This window comes from Macrosteles quadrilineatus, unplaced genomic scaffold (genome assembly GCF_028750875.1).
Source record: "Macrosteles quadrilineatus isolate MER2022 unplaced genomic scaffold, UCM_ALF_1.0 Scaffold_9__3_contigs__length_116548681, whole genome shotgun sequence".
Lineage (NCBI taxonomy): Eukaryota > Metazoa > Arthropoda > Insecta > Hemiptera > Cicadellidae > Macrosteles > Macrosteles quadrilineatus.
The window spans coordinates 1,428,233-1,444,155 of record NW_026542602.1 but is presented as its reverse complement, the minus strand read 5'-3'; the positions used below and the strand labels follow the sequence as shown (position 1 = coordinate 1,444,155).

Sequence of the window (15,923 nt, the reverse complement as noted above, 5' to 3'; positions counted from 1 at the left end):
AAAATGACACAACAAAGATTTATGGTGATTCAATGTTAATCGGGACTGCTGGGTACAGCTGATGTACTAGACTCCAGTTGATTTTTTTCTCTCTAGAGAAAAGAGTTACTTTAGTCCCGCAACACATGTAGTGAAAAAGCCGTTTTTGCAGCAGTATGACAAAAAAAATATTATTTAAGCTTTACCACACCCTTTACTAAACACTTGTTAAGCTTTTCACTTGGTTCATTAGTGTGTGTTCAAAAAAATATACATTTGCTATTTACAATAAAAAGGTTATGGAAGAAGAAATTAACTACGAAGAAAACCAAACTCCACTAGTTTTATTGAGCTATGTTTGCCAAGATTGAGACAGATAATGTAAATTCTCATTTCCCTTGTTGGGAGATGTAAAACCAGGTCCTATCGCTGATTATTTGAGATTACATTTCAGCTTTGATGAAAATTACCACCTGGAAAGAGGCTGAAACATCACTTCATGCTTAAAAAAAGCTACAAAAGATCAGCAATATGACACGGTTTTACCCCAACACGAATTTTTGTTTTTTTAGAGGTTGGCGGTCACTTAACCTTGCATTTGCCCGTCCACATGGACTAACTGCCTGTGCGTGGAACATCCATGCAAAGCAAGGAGTGAGCTGGTACAATACAAAGGTGAACTGTACTGATAAAAGTTTTCGGCAGTCACCAGGATCCGAACCCACGACATCGCTGCCTTGGGTTTGAAGTCTGTGACTGACAGTGTGATTGTGGAAGCCTTTAGTCTAAATGAAAATGTTGTACGTTTGATGCTGATTTTATGGTTTGTATTGTATCAAAAGAAACTTCAACTGTTATTTATTAATAATTTATTTTTGTAAAAAAAATACAACCGACTTCAAACGCTCTAAAAAGAATGAAATAATTTCAATAAAGTAAACTTTTGTATTAGGCAAGCTCACGTATTTAAAGTCGGCGCGGCTCTATGATGATTTTTGATACAAAATTTAAAGAGGGTGTCCATATTGCAGGTGACTATCTATAACTAAAGGGGTTAATCTGCATGTCCTTTTCATAGTTATGCGTTAAGTGTTATTTTATTACCGTAATCAGAGATCGGCATCATAGTGGTATTAACGAGTATCTTTAAAAATATTATAACGCATTTAAATGTTTCTAACTAAGAAAAGTAACGTTTTAATACTAAACTAGCTTCTTTTCCCTATCACAATATCAAACTAAATTATTTTCCTATTCATATAGAACATTTGTGTGTGTTATTTTCATGATGCATTTATTCTGAAGTAAACATAAAATACAAGAAAATATTTCCTTTAATATATAAACAAAACAATTCAGAATTTTTTTTTACATATTTATGTTATCCAGCTACAATTTATTGATTTTCAAAATACACACACAATATTTAATTTCAATCATATTTGCAGTTTGAGCCACGCCGACTTGAAATACGTAAGCTTGCCTAATACAAAAGTTTACTTTATTGAAATTATTTCATTCTTTTTAGAGCGTTTGAAGTCGGTTGTATTTTTTTTACAAAAATAAATTATTTCATTATTTTTAGTGACTATAATTTTTTATGTATTAATTACTTGAGGTTTTTTGATAAGCAAAACTGTTTGAAACAATCAAAAGCTCCACAGAACAATCATTATTTTAAAACTGCTTGAGGCACCTGTTCAGGTTACATAATCAATGGGTATGAAAATAAACATTTTGAGATATTCCTTAAGAAAGAAAGAGTTGTCCATTACATTAGGCCTAATGAAAAACTAATTGTCTTTTCTAGATACATTGAAATGTCAGACATCATCGTTTCCTGCAATCAGTGTACTTCTACATTATAAAAATAAATACAGTAACGTCTCAAGCCTTTTGGAACAATATGAAAGTTATTCCTCAGCTACCAGCACTAAAAAATCTCTCAAAAGTGGAAAATTGGTCGTTAACACGTATAGTACCTTTGGAAAATATTATATGAAAGATTGGTTCGGCTAAAAGTGGTGCAAGCCATGTAGGTGGTTTTGTTTGATCAAGATATAGCCTAGTCGAAATTGCAAATCATCTTCATAATAGGCATAATAGTAATGATAAGATATAGTAACTGGGTAGAGAATATCAATAAACATTCCACATCTGCAAATGCATGTTTAGTAATTAAAATATTTTACATTTTTAAGACAATTGACGACTATGCACTGTCACACTTTTTAGGTCGTGTACGTGTAAGGAATAATTGCATTTAATTTATATTTAGAACTGTTTTACGAATGCTTTGGTTTTCACAATACACCTTTATTTGTCAATATCATACAGCTATTCACTGAAACATATGTTTTTGTAAGTCAGAATATTCAATAGGTACTAAAAACAGAATTACTGTATACACAAATCAGGTCAAACGTTAAAATACATTTTTTATAGTAACCAAAACAAAATGCATTTTTCTCAATGTAATTCATTAAGGCTCCATGGCAAGAAATAGTTTATTGATCAATATGAAGCAACTGTTTCATGAATAATTGTCTGTAGCTTCATTTAAATGGTTTCAACTTACAGCTGTAGGAATGTTATTATTATTTATTGCCTTCTCTGCACAAATGTAAACAATCTGAACAAATGTAAACAAAATAAGTGTTGAATATTTAAGGTTTTAAGAATTTTTCACCGAAACAAATTTTATACTTAAAGATAATATATAAGGTACCAAATAGAAACTCTCCTGGTTATTTTGGTGGTGGAACCACACTGATCGGTAAAAGAATCACAGAGAAATTGGTGAACATACATAGAAAAAAAAAAACATCGCCACAAACAAATTGAGAACCTCCTCCTTTTGTTGGTAGTGGGGAAGTCGGTTAAAAATGTCAGTTCTGGATAACTCAACAACCCCTAAACTCAACAACCTCTGGGTCCACAAATTGGCGATTTAGTGAAGATTTACTGAACACCAGGATTGAACACTACACCTACAGAATCAGTGTTCAATTAATGTTTCATCTAATCACGAGAAGCGAGCTGGTCTAGTTGTAGAGTGTAGGGCTTCGGTCCCCGAAGTCCTGTGTTCAAATCCCGCCAATGTATTTTTCCTATGTGATAGGACCCAATCTTCTGGGCCTAGCCTCATGTAATGTGTAGCCTATGACGGTTCTGAGCTAAAACCTAGCCACCTTGGATGTTAAAGTGGGACAACTAAGAAAAGTATTTGATCAAATTACTTACCAGAGCTGTATTGCGTATACTGCTGGTATTGAGGGTGGAAGTTATGGATGGCATCCGTCATTATGTCTTTTGGATTCATCGTCTCCTGAAATACAAAAGAACAACTGTTTACAGGGTGTCTAGTTTATTTCCATTATAAAATTCAAGACTTATTCCAGACTTTTCAAGACTAATTCCAGATTTTTCAAGACTAGTTTTTTCAACAATTAGTGGGTGTTGATACCAAAATGTATCGATTCTCAATTCTTGATACCGATACCAATTTTTATAGCTTAACCAAATTTTCTAAATAATACTACACCCTGTCTTTGTCATAAAGTAGTATTATGATAATGTGGTGTTTTCAAGTAAAGAAATAATGCAGCAATAAAAAATTCTAACTAGCAAATTTGGTTTTTTTTATCATGAAATCTTCCACATACCGTACGTTTAGACATCATCATTGACTGCAGCGGTTACAGAAACGTGATCGTCGTCGTCCGCGATCACGGCAAAATCATGGACATTTCCCGCGGCCGTGTAGACATCGTCGTCTCCCGCGGTCATGGAAACGTCATCGTCATCTCCCACAGTCACGGAAACGTCATCGTCATCTCCCGCGGTCACGGAAACGTCATCGTCGTCGTCCGCGATCGTGACAAAATCATGAACATATCCCGCGGCCGAGCAGATATCATCGTCGTCTCCCGCGGTCACGGAAACGTCATCGTCATCTCCCGCGGTCACGGAAACGTCATCGTCATCTCCCGCGGTCACGGAAACGTCATCGTCATCTCCCGCGGTCACGGAAACGTCATCGTCATTTCCCGCGGCCGAGCAGATATCATCGTCGTCTCCCGCGGTCAAGGAAACGTCATCGTCATCTCCCGCGGTCACGGAAACGTCATTGTCGTCGTCCGCGATCGCGGCAAAATCATGAACATTTCCCGCGGCTGTTTATACATCACCGTCATCTCCCGCGGTCACGGAAACGTTATCGTCGTCTTCCGCGATCACGGCAAAATCATGGAACATTTCCCGCGGCCGTGTAGACCTCATCGTCGTCTCCCGCGGTCACGGAAACGTCATCGTCGTCTCCCGCGGTCACGGAAACGTCATCGTCGTCTCCCGCGGTCACGGAAACGTCATCGTCGTCTCCCGCGGTCACGGAAACGTCATCGTCGTCTCCCGCGGTCACGGAAACGTCATCGTCGTTTCCCGCGGTCACGGAAACGTCATCGTCATCTCCCGCGGTCACGGAAACGTCATCGTCGTCGTCCGCGATCGTGGCAAAATCATGAACATTTCCCGCGGCTGTTTAGACATCACCGTCATCTCCCGCGGTCACGGAAACGTTATCGTCGTCGTCCGCGATCACGGCAAAATCATGAACATTTCCCGCGGCCGTGTAGACATCATTGTCGTCTCCTGAGGTCACGGAAACATCATCATCATCTCCCGCGGTCGCGGAAACGTCATCGTCGTCTCCCGCGGTCTCGGAAACGTCATCGTCGTCTCCCGCGGCCACGGTAACGTCATCGTCGTCGTCCACTATCACGGCAAAATCGTGAACGTTTCCCGAGGCCGTGTAGACATCATCATTATTGGCTTTCGCGGTTACGTAAACGCAAGACGACGATCGCGGCAAAATCATGAAAATTCCCGACTTCGAAATAAAATTTAAGACTAAATCCCGACTTTTCAAGACCATTTTGAAATTCAATACTAATTCCCGACTTTCCCGATTTTCCCGACTACTAGACACCCTGTGTTTAGTTTGGAAACAACGGAAGGGAACTCTTTATATTCACTAACTGTTTCATACATTTTCAAAGACAGTGTGATGGTTGATGGGGACTACCAATTAAGCTTGAGAAAACAAAAGGACACAGAAAGAAACTTTCTGATTAGATACAACGCACACATCGTCAGGAACTGTTCGACCGTGTAAACGCTTACAGCCAAAATAAATTTTTAAATAGATTTCTTCCTGTGTCTTGTCAAGTGCAGCATTAGTGTCAGAACTATCTGAGTTGTTCCCGAGTCGGCTCAAGTGAAGCCAACACACAGAAAATATCTGCAAAGATACAAATGTAAAAATAACCAAGGGCATCTAAATACTATACAACCGCATATCAATCAATATATAGCCCATTCCATGGAAGATGTTCTTGATCTTGCTATTACTAGGGGGTGCAACTAAGAGAGAACAACTCCCCTGCAAAAGACGTTCACGATTTTGCCGTAGTTGTGGAGGACGTTCACTATGTTGCCACGACTGCAGAAGACTTTCGGGACAACATTTTAGACCCGACATTACCCTACCTGAAGATAAAAAGCCTGCTAATAACCAACACACATTTGTATTCTATAACTCCTTCAGATTATACGGCAAAAAACCTCTAAGGTACCTTCAAGCTGGAGGAGATGCTCTGCATGGTGACACTGCGGCCAGAAGCATCAGTGATGCAGCCTGTGGCATACACCCTGTAGGGGAAAGCAGCTCGGAGTGCGAGGGCAGCAAACAGCATCTCAATACAGATGAGGAAGTTCTGGTAGCCGGCAGACACAGTACCAGCACTGGTTGGGGTCCCGTAGCTGTCCACCACTGGCTCTATCACACCAGCCTTCTCTAGCACAGCCAATAGTGTACCTGGGACACAATTAGCTACAATTAGTCCATGAACCATGACTAGAAGAAGTTAACAATTTTGCCTCGACCGCGGAAGACATTCACCATTTCGCCAAGACTACAGAAGACCTCATGATTTCACCATGGCCGCAAAAGATATTTACAATGTTGGAATCTTGTGTGACAGCATGATATAATAACAATTTCACCATGATAAAGGGCACATCATGTACAATATTATGTATAAACTGGTTTTAGTATTACAATTAATCATTTTTTTAATTGCTACTTTCCAAAAAGCACTCAATTCTGTCCCAAGAAGGGTAAAACTTTTGATCCGACCCGACCTGAAGTATAAAAGTGTGGCCTACAGACCCCTACAATAAAAAGCTTACGTAACAAGACAAATCTTCACATTTACCTTGCCAAAAAGAGAGGAAGATGACCGACTTGATGGTGCAGAACTTGAGCACAGGTTCAAACGGGGTTAGCAGTTCTCGAGTTGCGAAATAGAAGAGGTAGAGACCATACAGAGCCAGACTGACGGAGAAGTTGTATATGATGGTGACATAGAGGTAGCCACCGTCCAAGCTGCAGAACAAACAAGGTAAATAAGATGAGGAAAAGTAAGGGGCAAGTTAGTAGAGTTCATAAGGAAAGATTTGGACTTTTCTTAATGCTAAGTGTTTTTAACTAATCTACGTTTCAAGAGGTTTTAAGTAAGCCTATCTCCTAACTCTACATTTAGCTACCTAATGAATATTCCTAACATTATTAGGTAGCTAGATGAAGTGTTAGGATATGCGCAAGGCTTTAAGCAGCTATCACTTATCATTATTGTATATGCTGCATACAACACACAACACAGTTAATCAACATTTATACAAGCATCTCCACCTGATATCTTAGTAAATTAAAACTTGTAACTAAAAGCAAATTATCAAGCAAATGGATGTTTTGACTTGTGATTATGTGTTAAAATTGGGAAAACCATAATGGTTTCAATGGGAGACAAACTAAAAGCCTTGGAATAACTTTTGTAGGGACATAATTTCATGAAGTTTAACATATTCCTACATTTTTATTTGGAGGGGAGCGAAATGGTCTAGTCCTTGAGGTCCTGGGTTCAAATCCTGCCAAACACCAATGGATTTTATCAAAGTAATAATACCACGACCCTCTAGGCCTAACTTTAAGTGGTTCCAGGCTATAGCCTAGCGTCCTAGAATGTAAATGTGGGCCATGGGAAAAATAATGGTTAATTTTTGTGTTACCTCGACCTTTTGTTTATCCGACTTAATCGAAGCCAGTTTAGGATAAGTCCGAACTTTACTTTATCACATGTCAACTAACCTCCAATCACCGTCGTGGTAGTGCCCGAAGGACTGCAGTACAATGATGACAAACGCCATGACCGGCTTGACCAGACAGAACTGAAGAGTGGCTTGCTTGCAGAACCTGAGGAACCCGATGGTGTAGGTCTTACCTCCCAGACAACACGTTCCATACACGCAGTTGGACCTGAACAGAGAAAACAGTTTGATCAAAATATATCCATAAACAAGCCAACTACAACAGTTTACAATTTCTCCATAAGAATAACATGGGAATTTTAAATTAACAATTTTTTAAATTTTTTCCCTAACCAATCATCGTACAAAAACACTTGGATATACTAAATTATTTGCTTTTTTAAGCTCTTTAAAAAGGTCTGGAGAAAAATTTATAAATTCTGTGTTTTAAGGGTAAAAAATGAGAAAAACTGTTTTACATCTGGCAAAAGTGTCAGATTAACATGAAACCCTTAAACTAGATGCAAACCAATGTTGAGGATAGAATTCAAAATTATTATAATGGAAGAAGTGTCTAATCCCATAATAATCTCCTGACTTTCCTAGGTATTTACATTTTTGAATGTCTCTTTTTTACAAAAAGTTTTAAAAATTTTAGAAACCTTAAGAAAATCTCTAAAAATCAATTTATGTAATTGACAAAAGTATTTCAGTATTTCAGATCACCTTAAGAATGGCAGTTAATTTTTTTTATTAGTTAGTTGTAAAATTCATATGTCATATAATTTATTTTTTTCTTAAAGTTTTGTTTAGTTTTTTTTATCACATTGTCTGATGTTTATCGCTGTAATGTAAAATAATTTTCCTGACAATAAAGAAATGATTTCTTCTGTAAAGTTTTATAAGTTTATTCTACTATGGAAAAATTCTCACCAAATAAAATCGCCAGGGAAAGATATTGTTGCAAGTTAAAGTACTTGAGAGAGTGAGAAGAGCAGTAAAAGTTTGCACAAACCTGATTGGCTTGCCTCGTATCTCGCTCATAATATTGCCTTCTCCTCCGAGATACTCGTAGCACAGACTGAGGAAGTTGTAGATCACAAAAGCTGTAACAACCAAACTCGTCAAAACCATTCTTATTTTTAATTTTAATTTTCTATTTAGGCCTACTTTTTGTTTGTGTATGTCTATGTCTGAGGTATTTTTTAATGTTTTTGTACGGAAACGGTCCAATCCCTGTTCTTGTTAGTATCTGATGTTGAACTTTTGTTAGATCTTGTTTGGAATCGAACCAGCGGCCTTCAGATTTAAAGGCAACCTTTCGGCTACCCAGACACCTAGTTAATATAAGATTGCAAATCTTATGTCTTTTGGTCAACAAATGTATTTTTCCAGAATCAAAAACGTTACTGTAATTAAATACAGGATGAAATTGAAACCCCGCAATTAAACTTAAGGACACATCATAAATAATTACAACATTAATAACTGAACAAGATATTTAATATATGCCCAAGCAGACCCATTTATGCAGGGATACACAAATTCTTACATTTTTAACGAACACATACATTTCAGACCAAGACATTTTTCTTTTGCAAATTTTAAAATGTAAAAATATTCTATTAATGCTATATTTTTTTTCTAATATGAATATAAATGGATTGTAAGTGTAGGTAATAATGTAGATTGTAACGTCTAAATGTAAGTGAATGAAGTGTGTGAAAGATTATGAAAGTAAACATGTACTTCATTGTATAGTTAAACAAATATTTTAACTAACAAAAATTGTTCAAGTATAATTACAATTCATCCTAACCTCTTTATGTAATTTAAGCCATTGAACTGAAGATTTCTACTGAAAACCGTGGCTTCTTCCCATTTAAACGTCACTTATGATGTTGAAGCCATTTCCCCTCCAGTACAACAGTCAATGGGCCGTGACAGATTTACAATGGCAGTTATGGATTTCAGAAGAATGGTTCATTAACGTTTGAGGTGATCATATCCTTGAGAACAATTCAACTCTCGAGAGATTACAAAAGTCCACTTTCACGGTTGACAGACCACACCAGACATGGGCTTAAATTAACACAGCATGGTGGTTTATGGCTTGGTTTGGTGGGGAGCGAGCTGGACTAGTGGAGGTGCGCAGAGCTTTGATCCTTGAGGTACTGGGTTCAAATCCCACCAATGGATTTTATCTATGCAATAATGCCACAACCCTTCAGTCTTAGCTTGTGGTAATGAATCAAACGGTTACGAGCTAGCCCAGCATTCTATGTTAACCCATTGGAGAAGGAATTAATGTGCTGCCTTCAGTGCCCAAAGTCAGCAATTAATTTTACTGAATTTGTAGATTTTTACTCTAATTGTTATAGAAAGAAAACCGTATGAGAAACGTTCGTAAGTCGGCGCCAATGGGTTAAGGTATGAAATGAGAAAATAATGCCATAGGAGTGTAGCCTCAGACTTACAAAAGTATTAGTCAAGTAACAAATATTCACAATACCTTCATAGCAGTCTCGTACAGTGAAGAAGTAAACGTAGTAACTCTCGCTGTTGAAGAACAACAAACTGACCCACGAGTGCAGGCCGTAGATGGGGACAATGAAGAGAATCCTGATGATCCATCTCTGCTCCGAAGGGTTGGTGTACCAACGCAGATGTCTGTATATCTGCAACAAGATATCAGCTGATTAGTTGGTTTAGTATAAGATTAGACTTAGGAACAATCTGAACGCCTTTTATGCGACTTCCCACTTCTGCGTTTGTCGGTTGATTATTTGTACAAACATAACCTTACTTCACCTAACCTGACCTGACTCAGTGAGCGACAGACAACAGCTCGGTTTGCCATTTCATTATTTGTACTAACCTAACCTAATCTGAGATTACCTAGCCTAACCTGGCCAGACATGAAGTGACTCAGTGTGTGAATCACTATCTCCAAAAGTCAGTGACTTTGTTTGGTGAGCTAGAATTTAACGTTCAGTAAAAAGGAGTTTTTCAGTGAGAATTAGGCCTACGTTTTAAAATAAAAAATTATTTCAACAATGTACGACCTGTGGTGAACAACCTCTAATTATTAGATTTCCAACACCGTAGGTAGTATAGTATTTTGATAGTGTTTAATTAATTTTTTTACAATACCAGCAAACACAAAAAAAGCCAATTGAGCTGGAAAATATTTCTAAGTGTGTATTAAAATTGTAACAGGTCATCTAGTAAAAAGAAGAATCATCCAAATGATTTATATAGCTTGCCTTCTTATTTGAATGTAGATGGTTTAATACCAATCGGGATCAATTCTAGACCAAGATGCCATTATTTGTCATAGAGTTATTTAAAAGGTGAACATAAGTTCAATATCAGGTTTTACACAGATGATACAGTTTCTGATTTTATACGGTTTCCTTACATAAAATCATTGAAAATTCAATGGTGTGAAAAACACAAAATATATTTTTTAATAACAAAAACTGAAAATTGAATGTAGTAGGTAATGTTATTTATAATAAATTTTACAATAAAAATAAAAAGCTTACACTCGAGAAAAATACTAAATTTAGCTAACTTCTGTCACAATATTTCTCGAAGTTGGAATTGCATGCGAAATGAGTCCTCATCCCAGGACAAAAGTTGATTAAGTTTTTTCAAAGCATGAAAGTTATTCCGGCAAAAAGCTTAAACACGGAACGTAACAATAAGGTAAGAGGGGTTATATTCTATTACTCCCCGGAGTGACTAAATTAGGTTAACGTTTGTTTAATCATACGTCTCTTCACTTAACCCTGTTATTTAACCGCCAGTATTTATGCTGGAAATGGAATGTGATAAGGGTTTTTCTCGAGGAGTGGATAATTTTAATGAGGCACTCAACTAAAGTGAGATAATCACCGAGCAGGACCTCTCGGCAAACTTTGAAGACTAGTTATTTTTTAGTGCTAAAAGGAAATTTTTACACTTTTATGAAGGGTTTTTTGTGTTACTACTATAGCTAGGGAGTGTGGTTGCAGTATATACAGTAACACCAGATGAGGGAATGTGTTTATTTTTCAAAATCAGATATATTTGATTTAACGAATGTAAAATAGCATGTATCTCCTAGAAAATGGTTAAAAAAGAAATAGCAAAATTTATGGTTTGAGGGGAAAAAACAGAAAAAAAATATTTTTACCTCCATAAAACTCTGTTCCCATCCATAGTACCGATCTAACTGGTTTGTGAAATCGTTAGAATAGTTAGAAGTAGTTTTAGACAATTTTTAATTTCATTGAAATCAGAAGATTTGTCTCAGAGTTATCGAACTAACAGACACATATAAACAAATTTGATAAAAGGAAGGTATTTTAAGCCTCCATAGTCATCAAAACATAAAAGTAAATTGTTCCCGGGTCCAGGTCTTGGAGCGTATTTGGTCGGAGACCAAATAGCTTATTCCTTTATAGGAAATTTGCTAAAATACCGTATCCTTCATTGCATAGTTTTTAGTCTAGTTACACTGAATAGTATTAAGAAGATAATATGACTAAAACTCTTTAATATCCCTAGTATAACAATAATCCACATCTTGAGAAACACATCAGCCTTACAGAAACACAAATTCAAAAATAATGAAAACCTTAAAGTTTTATCCATATTGATCTCCAACATAAAACACTATTTAATCGCTAAAATCCTTTCCATACAACCTCTTTAAAGCAAAAATTAGTCTAGTCATCATAACATTAATTGAAGAAGAAATAAATTATAGAGGTAAATTTGATTTTAAGTTCAAAATCAATAAAAGAAAACATTTATTAAAGAACCAATTTGATTAATCATAGCTTTTTTTTACTGCTAATCAAGAACAGACATAAATGTACTTGAGGCTAAACAAGAGTGATGAATAAAAACCAGTTGATTAAATGTTTGATGAAGTGAGTTGTGCAGCGATGTTGAACTTGGGAATCTTCAGATCTTCGTCATTCTCTCTCTAAATATTACGAGAAATATTATCTCTTGCTTATAAAATTAGGACAGCAAGAAACTTTGTAGTAAAGTTTAAATATGAGCATAGTTCTGATTAGCTTAAGCAAAGTTTATTTTAGCCACAGCATAGAGATTTAAAATACTTCTTTCCAATTTTCAAAACTGATAAACAATTAGTTTCAAATTGGGAATTTTACAAAAGGGAATAGTATTGATCTTTAAATTTATAGTTGTAAAACAATAACAATTTGTATCCCTTCTATGTTCTAGAATCGTTTCCCACATTACTTCAGGCTAGCTTAATAGGGGTTAATGCATTAGATCACTAGCATAAAATCCATTGGGGGTTTGCAGGATTTAAAACCGGTGAGCTCAGGGACCAAAGTCCTGCGCTTTAACACTAGACCAGCTCGCTAACCCAGAAAACAATTAGAGTACCATCAATAGAACCAATTTTACTATAAAGTATTATGATTAATTTAAATGAACTGATGGTGGAATTATAGAAACGACCTTTTAAAAGTGTCATTAACTTAAATTTATATTTACTACCGAAAGTATCATTGACAACTGACAACTGACAATTCTTTATTGCACATAACATCTGTTACAATTATTACAAACGTAATACACAGACAGGTACGTTATGAATGTTTCATTTTTAAACTTACAATGTAATATTTTGCTTGAATTGTTTTATTTTAAAATTTAATAATGGTCTAAGACTGAGTACTGAGTCAAATTATCAAAAGCACAATATGAAAGTCCTCTGAACAGTAGCAATCTTTATGTGACATTTTATCTAAATTGGTCCAAAGGTTTCCGTGTGACGAAAGGCAGAGGCATTATTTTTTTAAATTACCTATGTATGTAGATTGATCACATTTCTACAAAAATATACCAAATTACTATTCCGCTTTAAATAAATACTGAACAATTAGTCAAAATTCAACGACACTTTCTACGGAAACACAGTTCCAATATTTATGCAGCAAGAACTAGACGGCCGACCCATACTATCAATAATGCAAAGGCAAAGGGTGTTATAACTCTTTGGCACAAATCCTCAAAAACACATAACTCAGTTTCTTATCGAGGATCAGTGACAAGGATTTCCAGACGGATAAAAAATATTTTTTGAATCTTGTTAAATTTTGAACCCATTTAGGATAATATACGTTAATGTAGGTAGTTTAAAATACCATTGACGTTTGAATCCTAAAGGACAAATTGAAATTCCATCTATATGGATCAGCTGTCGCCTATCAATCAAATCGGACACAGTTTAATAAGCCACTCAGAAAGCACATAAGTTTAAACTTTTTTCACTTTTAGATTGAGTTACCAAGATGTAGCTGATATTAAGTAAAAGTTACATTGACTTACTAAAATTATATTAATCAGAACAATATTGTACAACAGCAGTTAATTTACATCAGAGATCTGTTGTTGGCAAAATGATCTGAACAACTAGCTTCATCTTCAACATGGAGATGTAAAGTATACTTCACAGTACCAGTAACACAATAAAAAAGTACAACAAATTAAATTTTAAAAAAGTAATAAACATTGGATTAAAACTGTAGGCCCTATTCTTTTAATTGTCTTACTAAATATTACTGTTCATTAAAAAAAATTAAAAGCAAAATGCATATACATATATTTTTTAATGAATCAAAGTTCACCAGAATAAATTACCAGTAAAATGTCTCATTTTTTTAGGCTAAAATGATTAAACTAATGTATTCTTATTTGTATTTCAACTCAGACATTTTATAGTTTTTTTTTAGTCAGCAGTCCAAATGCTGATTGCCATTTAATACAGTACTATCTAAACTTTTTAGACAGCATCATTAATTCATAGCCCATATGATAAACTACACAATATTAGGAATCGAGATCGAACTAGGAAATTACGTTGTGTCTTATCCATCAACCATAGAGACGATCTACATTACAATCAGAGTATGGTAACAACGACCGATTGCACGATATTGTGTTCCGCCTCGCGTATCAAGACAGGATGACCAAAGAGTTCGCGACTGACTGGATATGGGTGAAAGCTGAAATCAGAGGAAACAGAGAGAGGTTGTATGTGTGTAGGCCTTTACAGGTGACAGATAACAGGGGATTAGTAACCAGCTTGCCATGTTAAACTGTCAGCTGATAACAAGTCGGCGGAGTTTGCAACAAAACCCACTGTGTCTGCGAATATGACTTTTAGCTTTAGCATTGTTGGAGTTTCATTAAATTCATGGAATTTCTTCCATTTTTACCACTATATAAGGTGTAACAATACATACTGGTAATGTACGGTTTGTTTAGGCTTTGACTCGTTTCCAACATACTTGTATAACCTAACCGTTAACACAATTTGTAGCCAATTAAACATTCAACCTGTAAACTATATGCTTAATGTAAAGATTCAAAGTTTTTCAGTAAAGTTAAGTAAACAGTAAGAAAGAGAAAGACTGGAAAGTCACCATAACAAAGTCGTGTTAGCATTGTAAATTTATCATCTAACTCATTTACCTTCGTACTTCATCTTCAACATTCAAACGCATTATATCCTTGGTCTCGATGTGAACTATTTTGTAATTTTGAAAATACCAAAAATTCAATTGGTATTATAGTTGAATACCTCTGTTGCAGCAAATGTGCAGACTAAATAAATGTATTTTTTGTATTTCCATTTGGATTTTTACAAATATTTCCATCAATATGTCAGATTTATTCCCTATACATTAAAATTAACTTTAACAATTTAATAAAGCATGACTTTAGTGAAATGTTAGTAGCCCAGTGTAAAATAAACAAATTTGGTGGTAAAAGCAATAAAGAAGAAAATAACAGTATGCTAATTTTAAATTTACTGGGTTTTTAAAATGTGCATTGTAATTAGCTTACAACGCTTCAATATAATAATTTTTTTTGTTTTTCAACCTCTAAAAAATTGTTTGGAAAAAAATTGTGTAATTTTATATTTTAGGGCCAAAAATATTAAAACTCAATTTTTACCCCCATAAAACCCCGTTTCTCATAGTCCCATCATCCTGGTTCACAAACTCGTTCAAATAAACGTATGTTCATACATTTTTGCTAAATTTTAACTATGATCGAGATTTAAGATATTTTTATTCTAGTTATCGTGCTATAATATATGAATCTGAACAGATCCCTGTAGTGATTTTGCCATCTAGGAACATCATAAAAAATAAATACAAATTTTTTAATCCATTCCGGGTCTAGGATTACTATAAACCTATTGCAATAGCTTCTTCTCCTACAGGGGAAATTCGTTAATACACAATATATTGCAGACAACAAATTGAGATAGCAAGAACACAGAGGCTGAGTTATTACATTACTCTTTGGACGTCAAACAGTTTTATAGACACAGACATGATATTGGCTATTTGACATCCTTTGTGCTTTAATATTCTGAACAACGTGTATACAGCTAGGCTATTTGCATTCTTGTTTCAATTATATTTTCAAATACAAGTGCTGATTTCCTGGTTCACATTTTGAATGTTAAGAAAAATTTAAAAGCTATGGATTGTTGAAACACCCTTTATTAATTAATTTACATGTTTGCTTTTAAGTACGTACAAATTTTAATTTTGATTGCATTAATTGACAAGCATTCCATTGTCATGTTAAATGTACAATATTTATTCATTTTTATGTTTTGGCAAGTTGTAAGCTTTGTCAATCTTGTGCTTGTAACAAAAGTAGTCAGTAGAATTTTGTTGACAAAATTTTGGATTGGTGGAAGCAAAATCAAATCAAATCAAAAATGCCTTTATTTAGCAAGCGTTCCT

The 15,923-nt window shown here is 35.3% G+C and overlaps 1 protein-coding gene across 2 annotated transcripts in view; it reads right to left on the bottom strand.

Moving 5' to 3' along the window:
* The window catches only part of LOC129003140 (transmembrane protein 184B-like), a 38,586-nt gene that overhangs the window by 7,419 nt on the left and 15,244 nt on the right, over nt 1–15,923 (bottom strand). For both annotated transcript variants that reach the window (XM_054431384.1, XM_054431385.1), the window contains exons 3-8: nt 9,638–9,803; nt 8,141–8,231; nt 7,187–7,354; nt 6,255–6,424; nt 5,613–5,854; nt 3,223–3,307 (exon numbers count right to left, since the gene is read on the bottom strand). In XM_054431384.1, the coding sequence (XP_054287359.1) occupies nt 3,223–3,307; nt 5,613–5,854; nt 6,255–6,424; nt 7,187–7,354; nt 8,141–8,231; nt 9,638–9,803 (922 nt within the window). The remainder of the gene's footprint in view (nt 1–3,222; nt 3,308–5,612; nt 5,855–6,254; nt 6,425–7,186; nt 7,355–8,140; nt 8,232–9,637; nt 9,804–15,923) is intronic.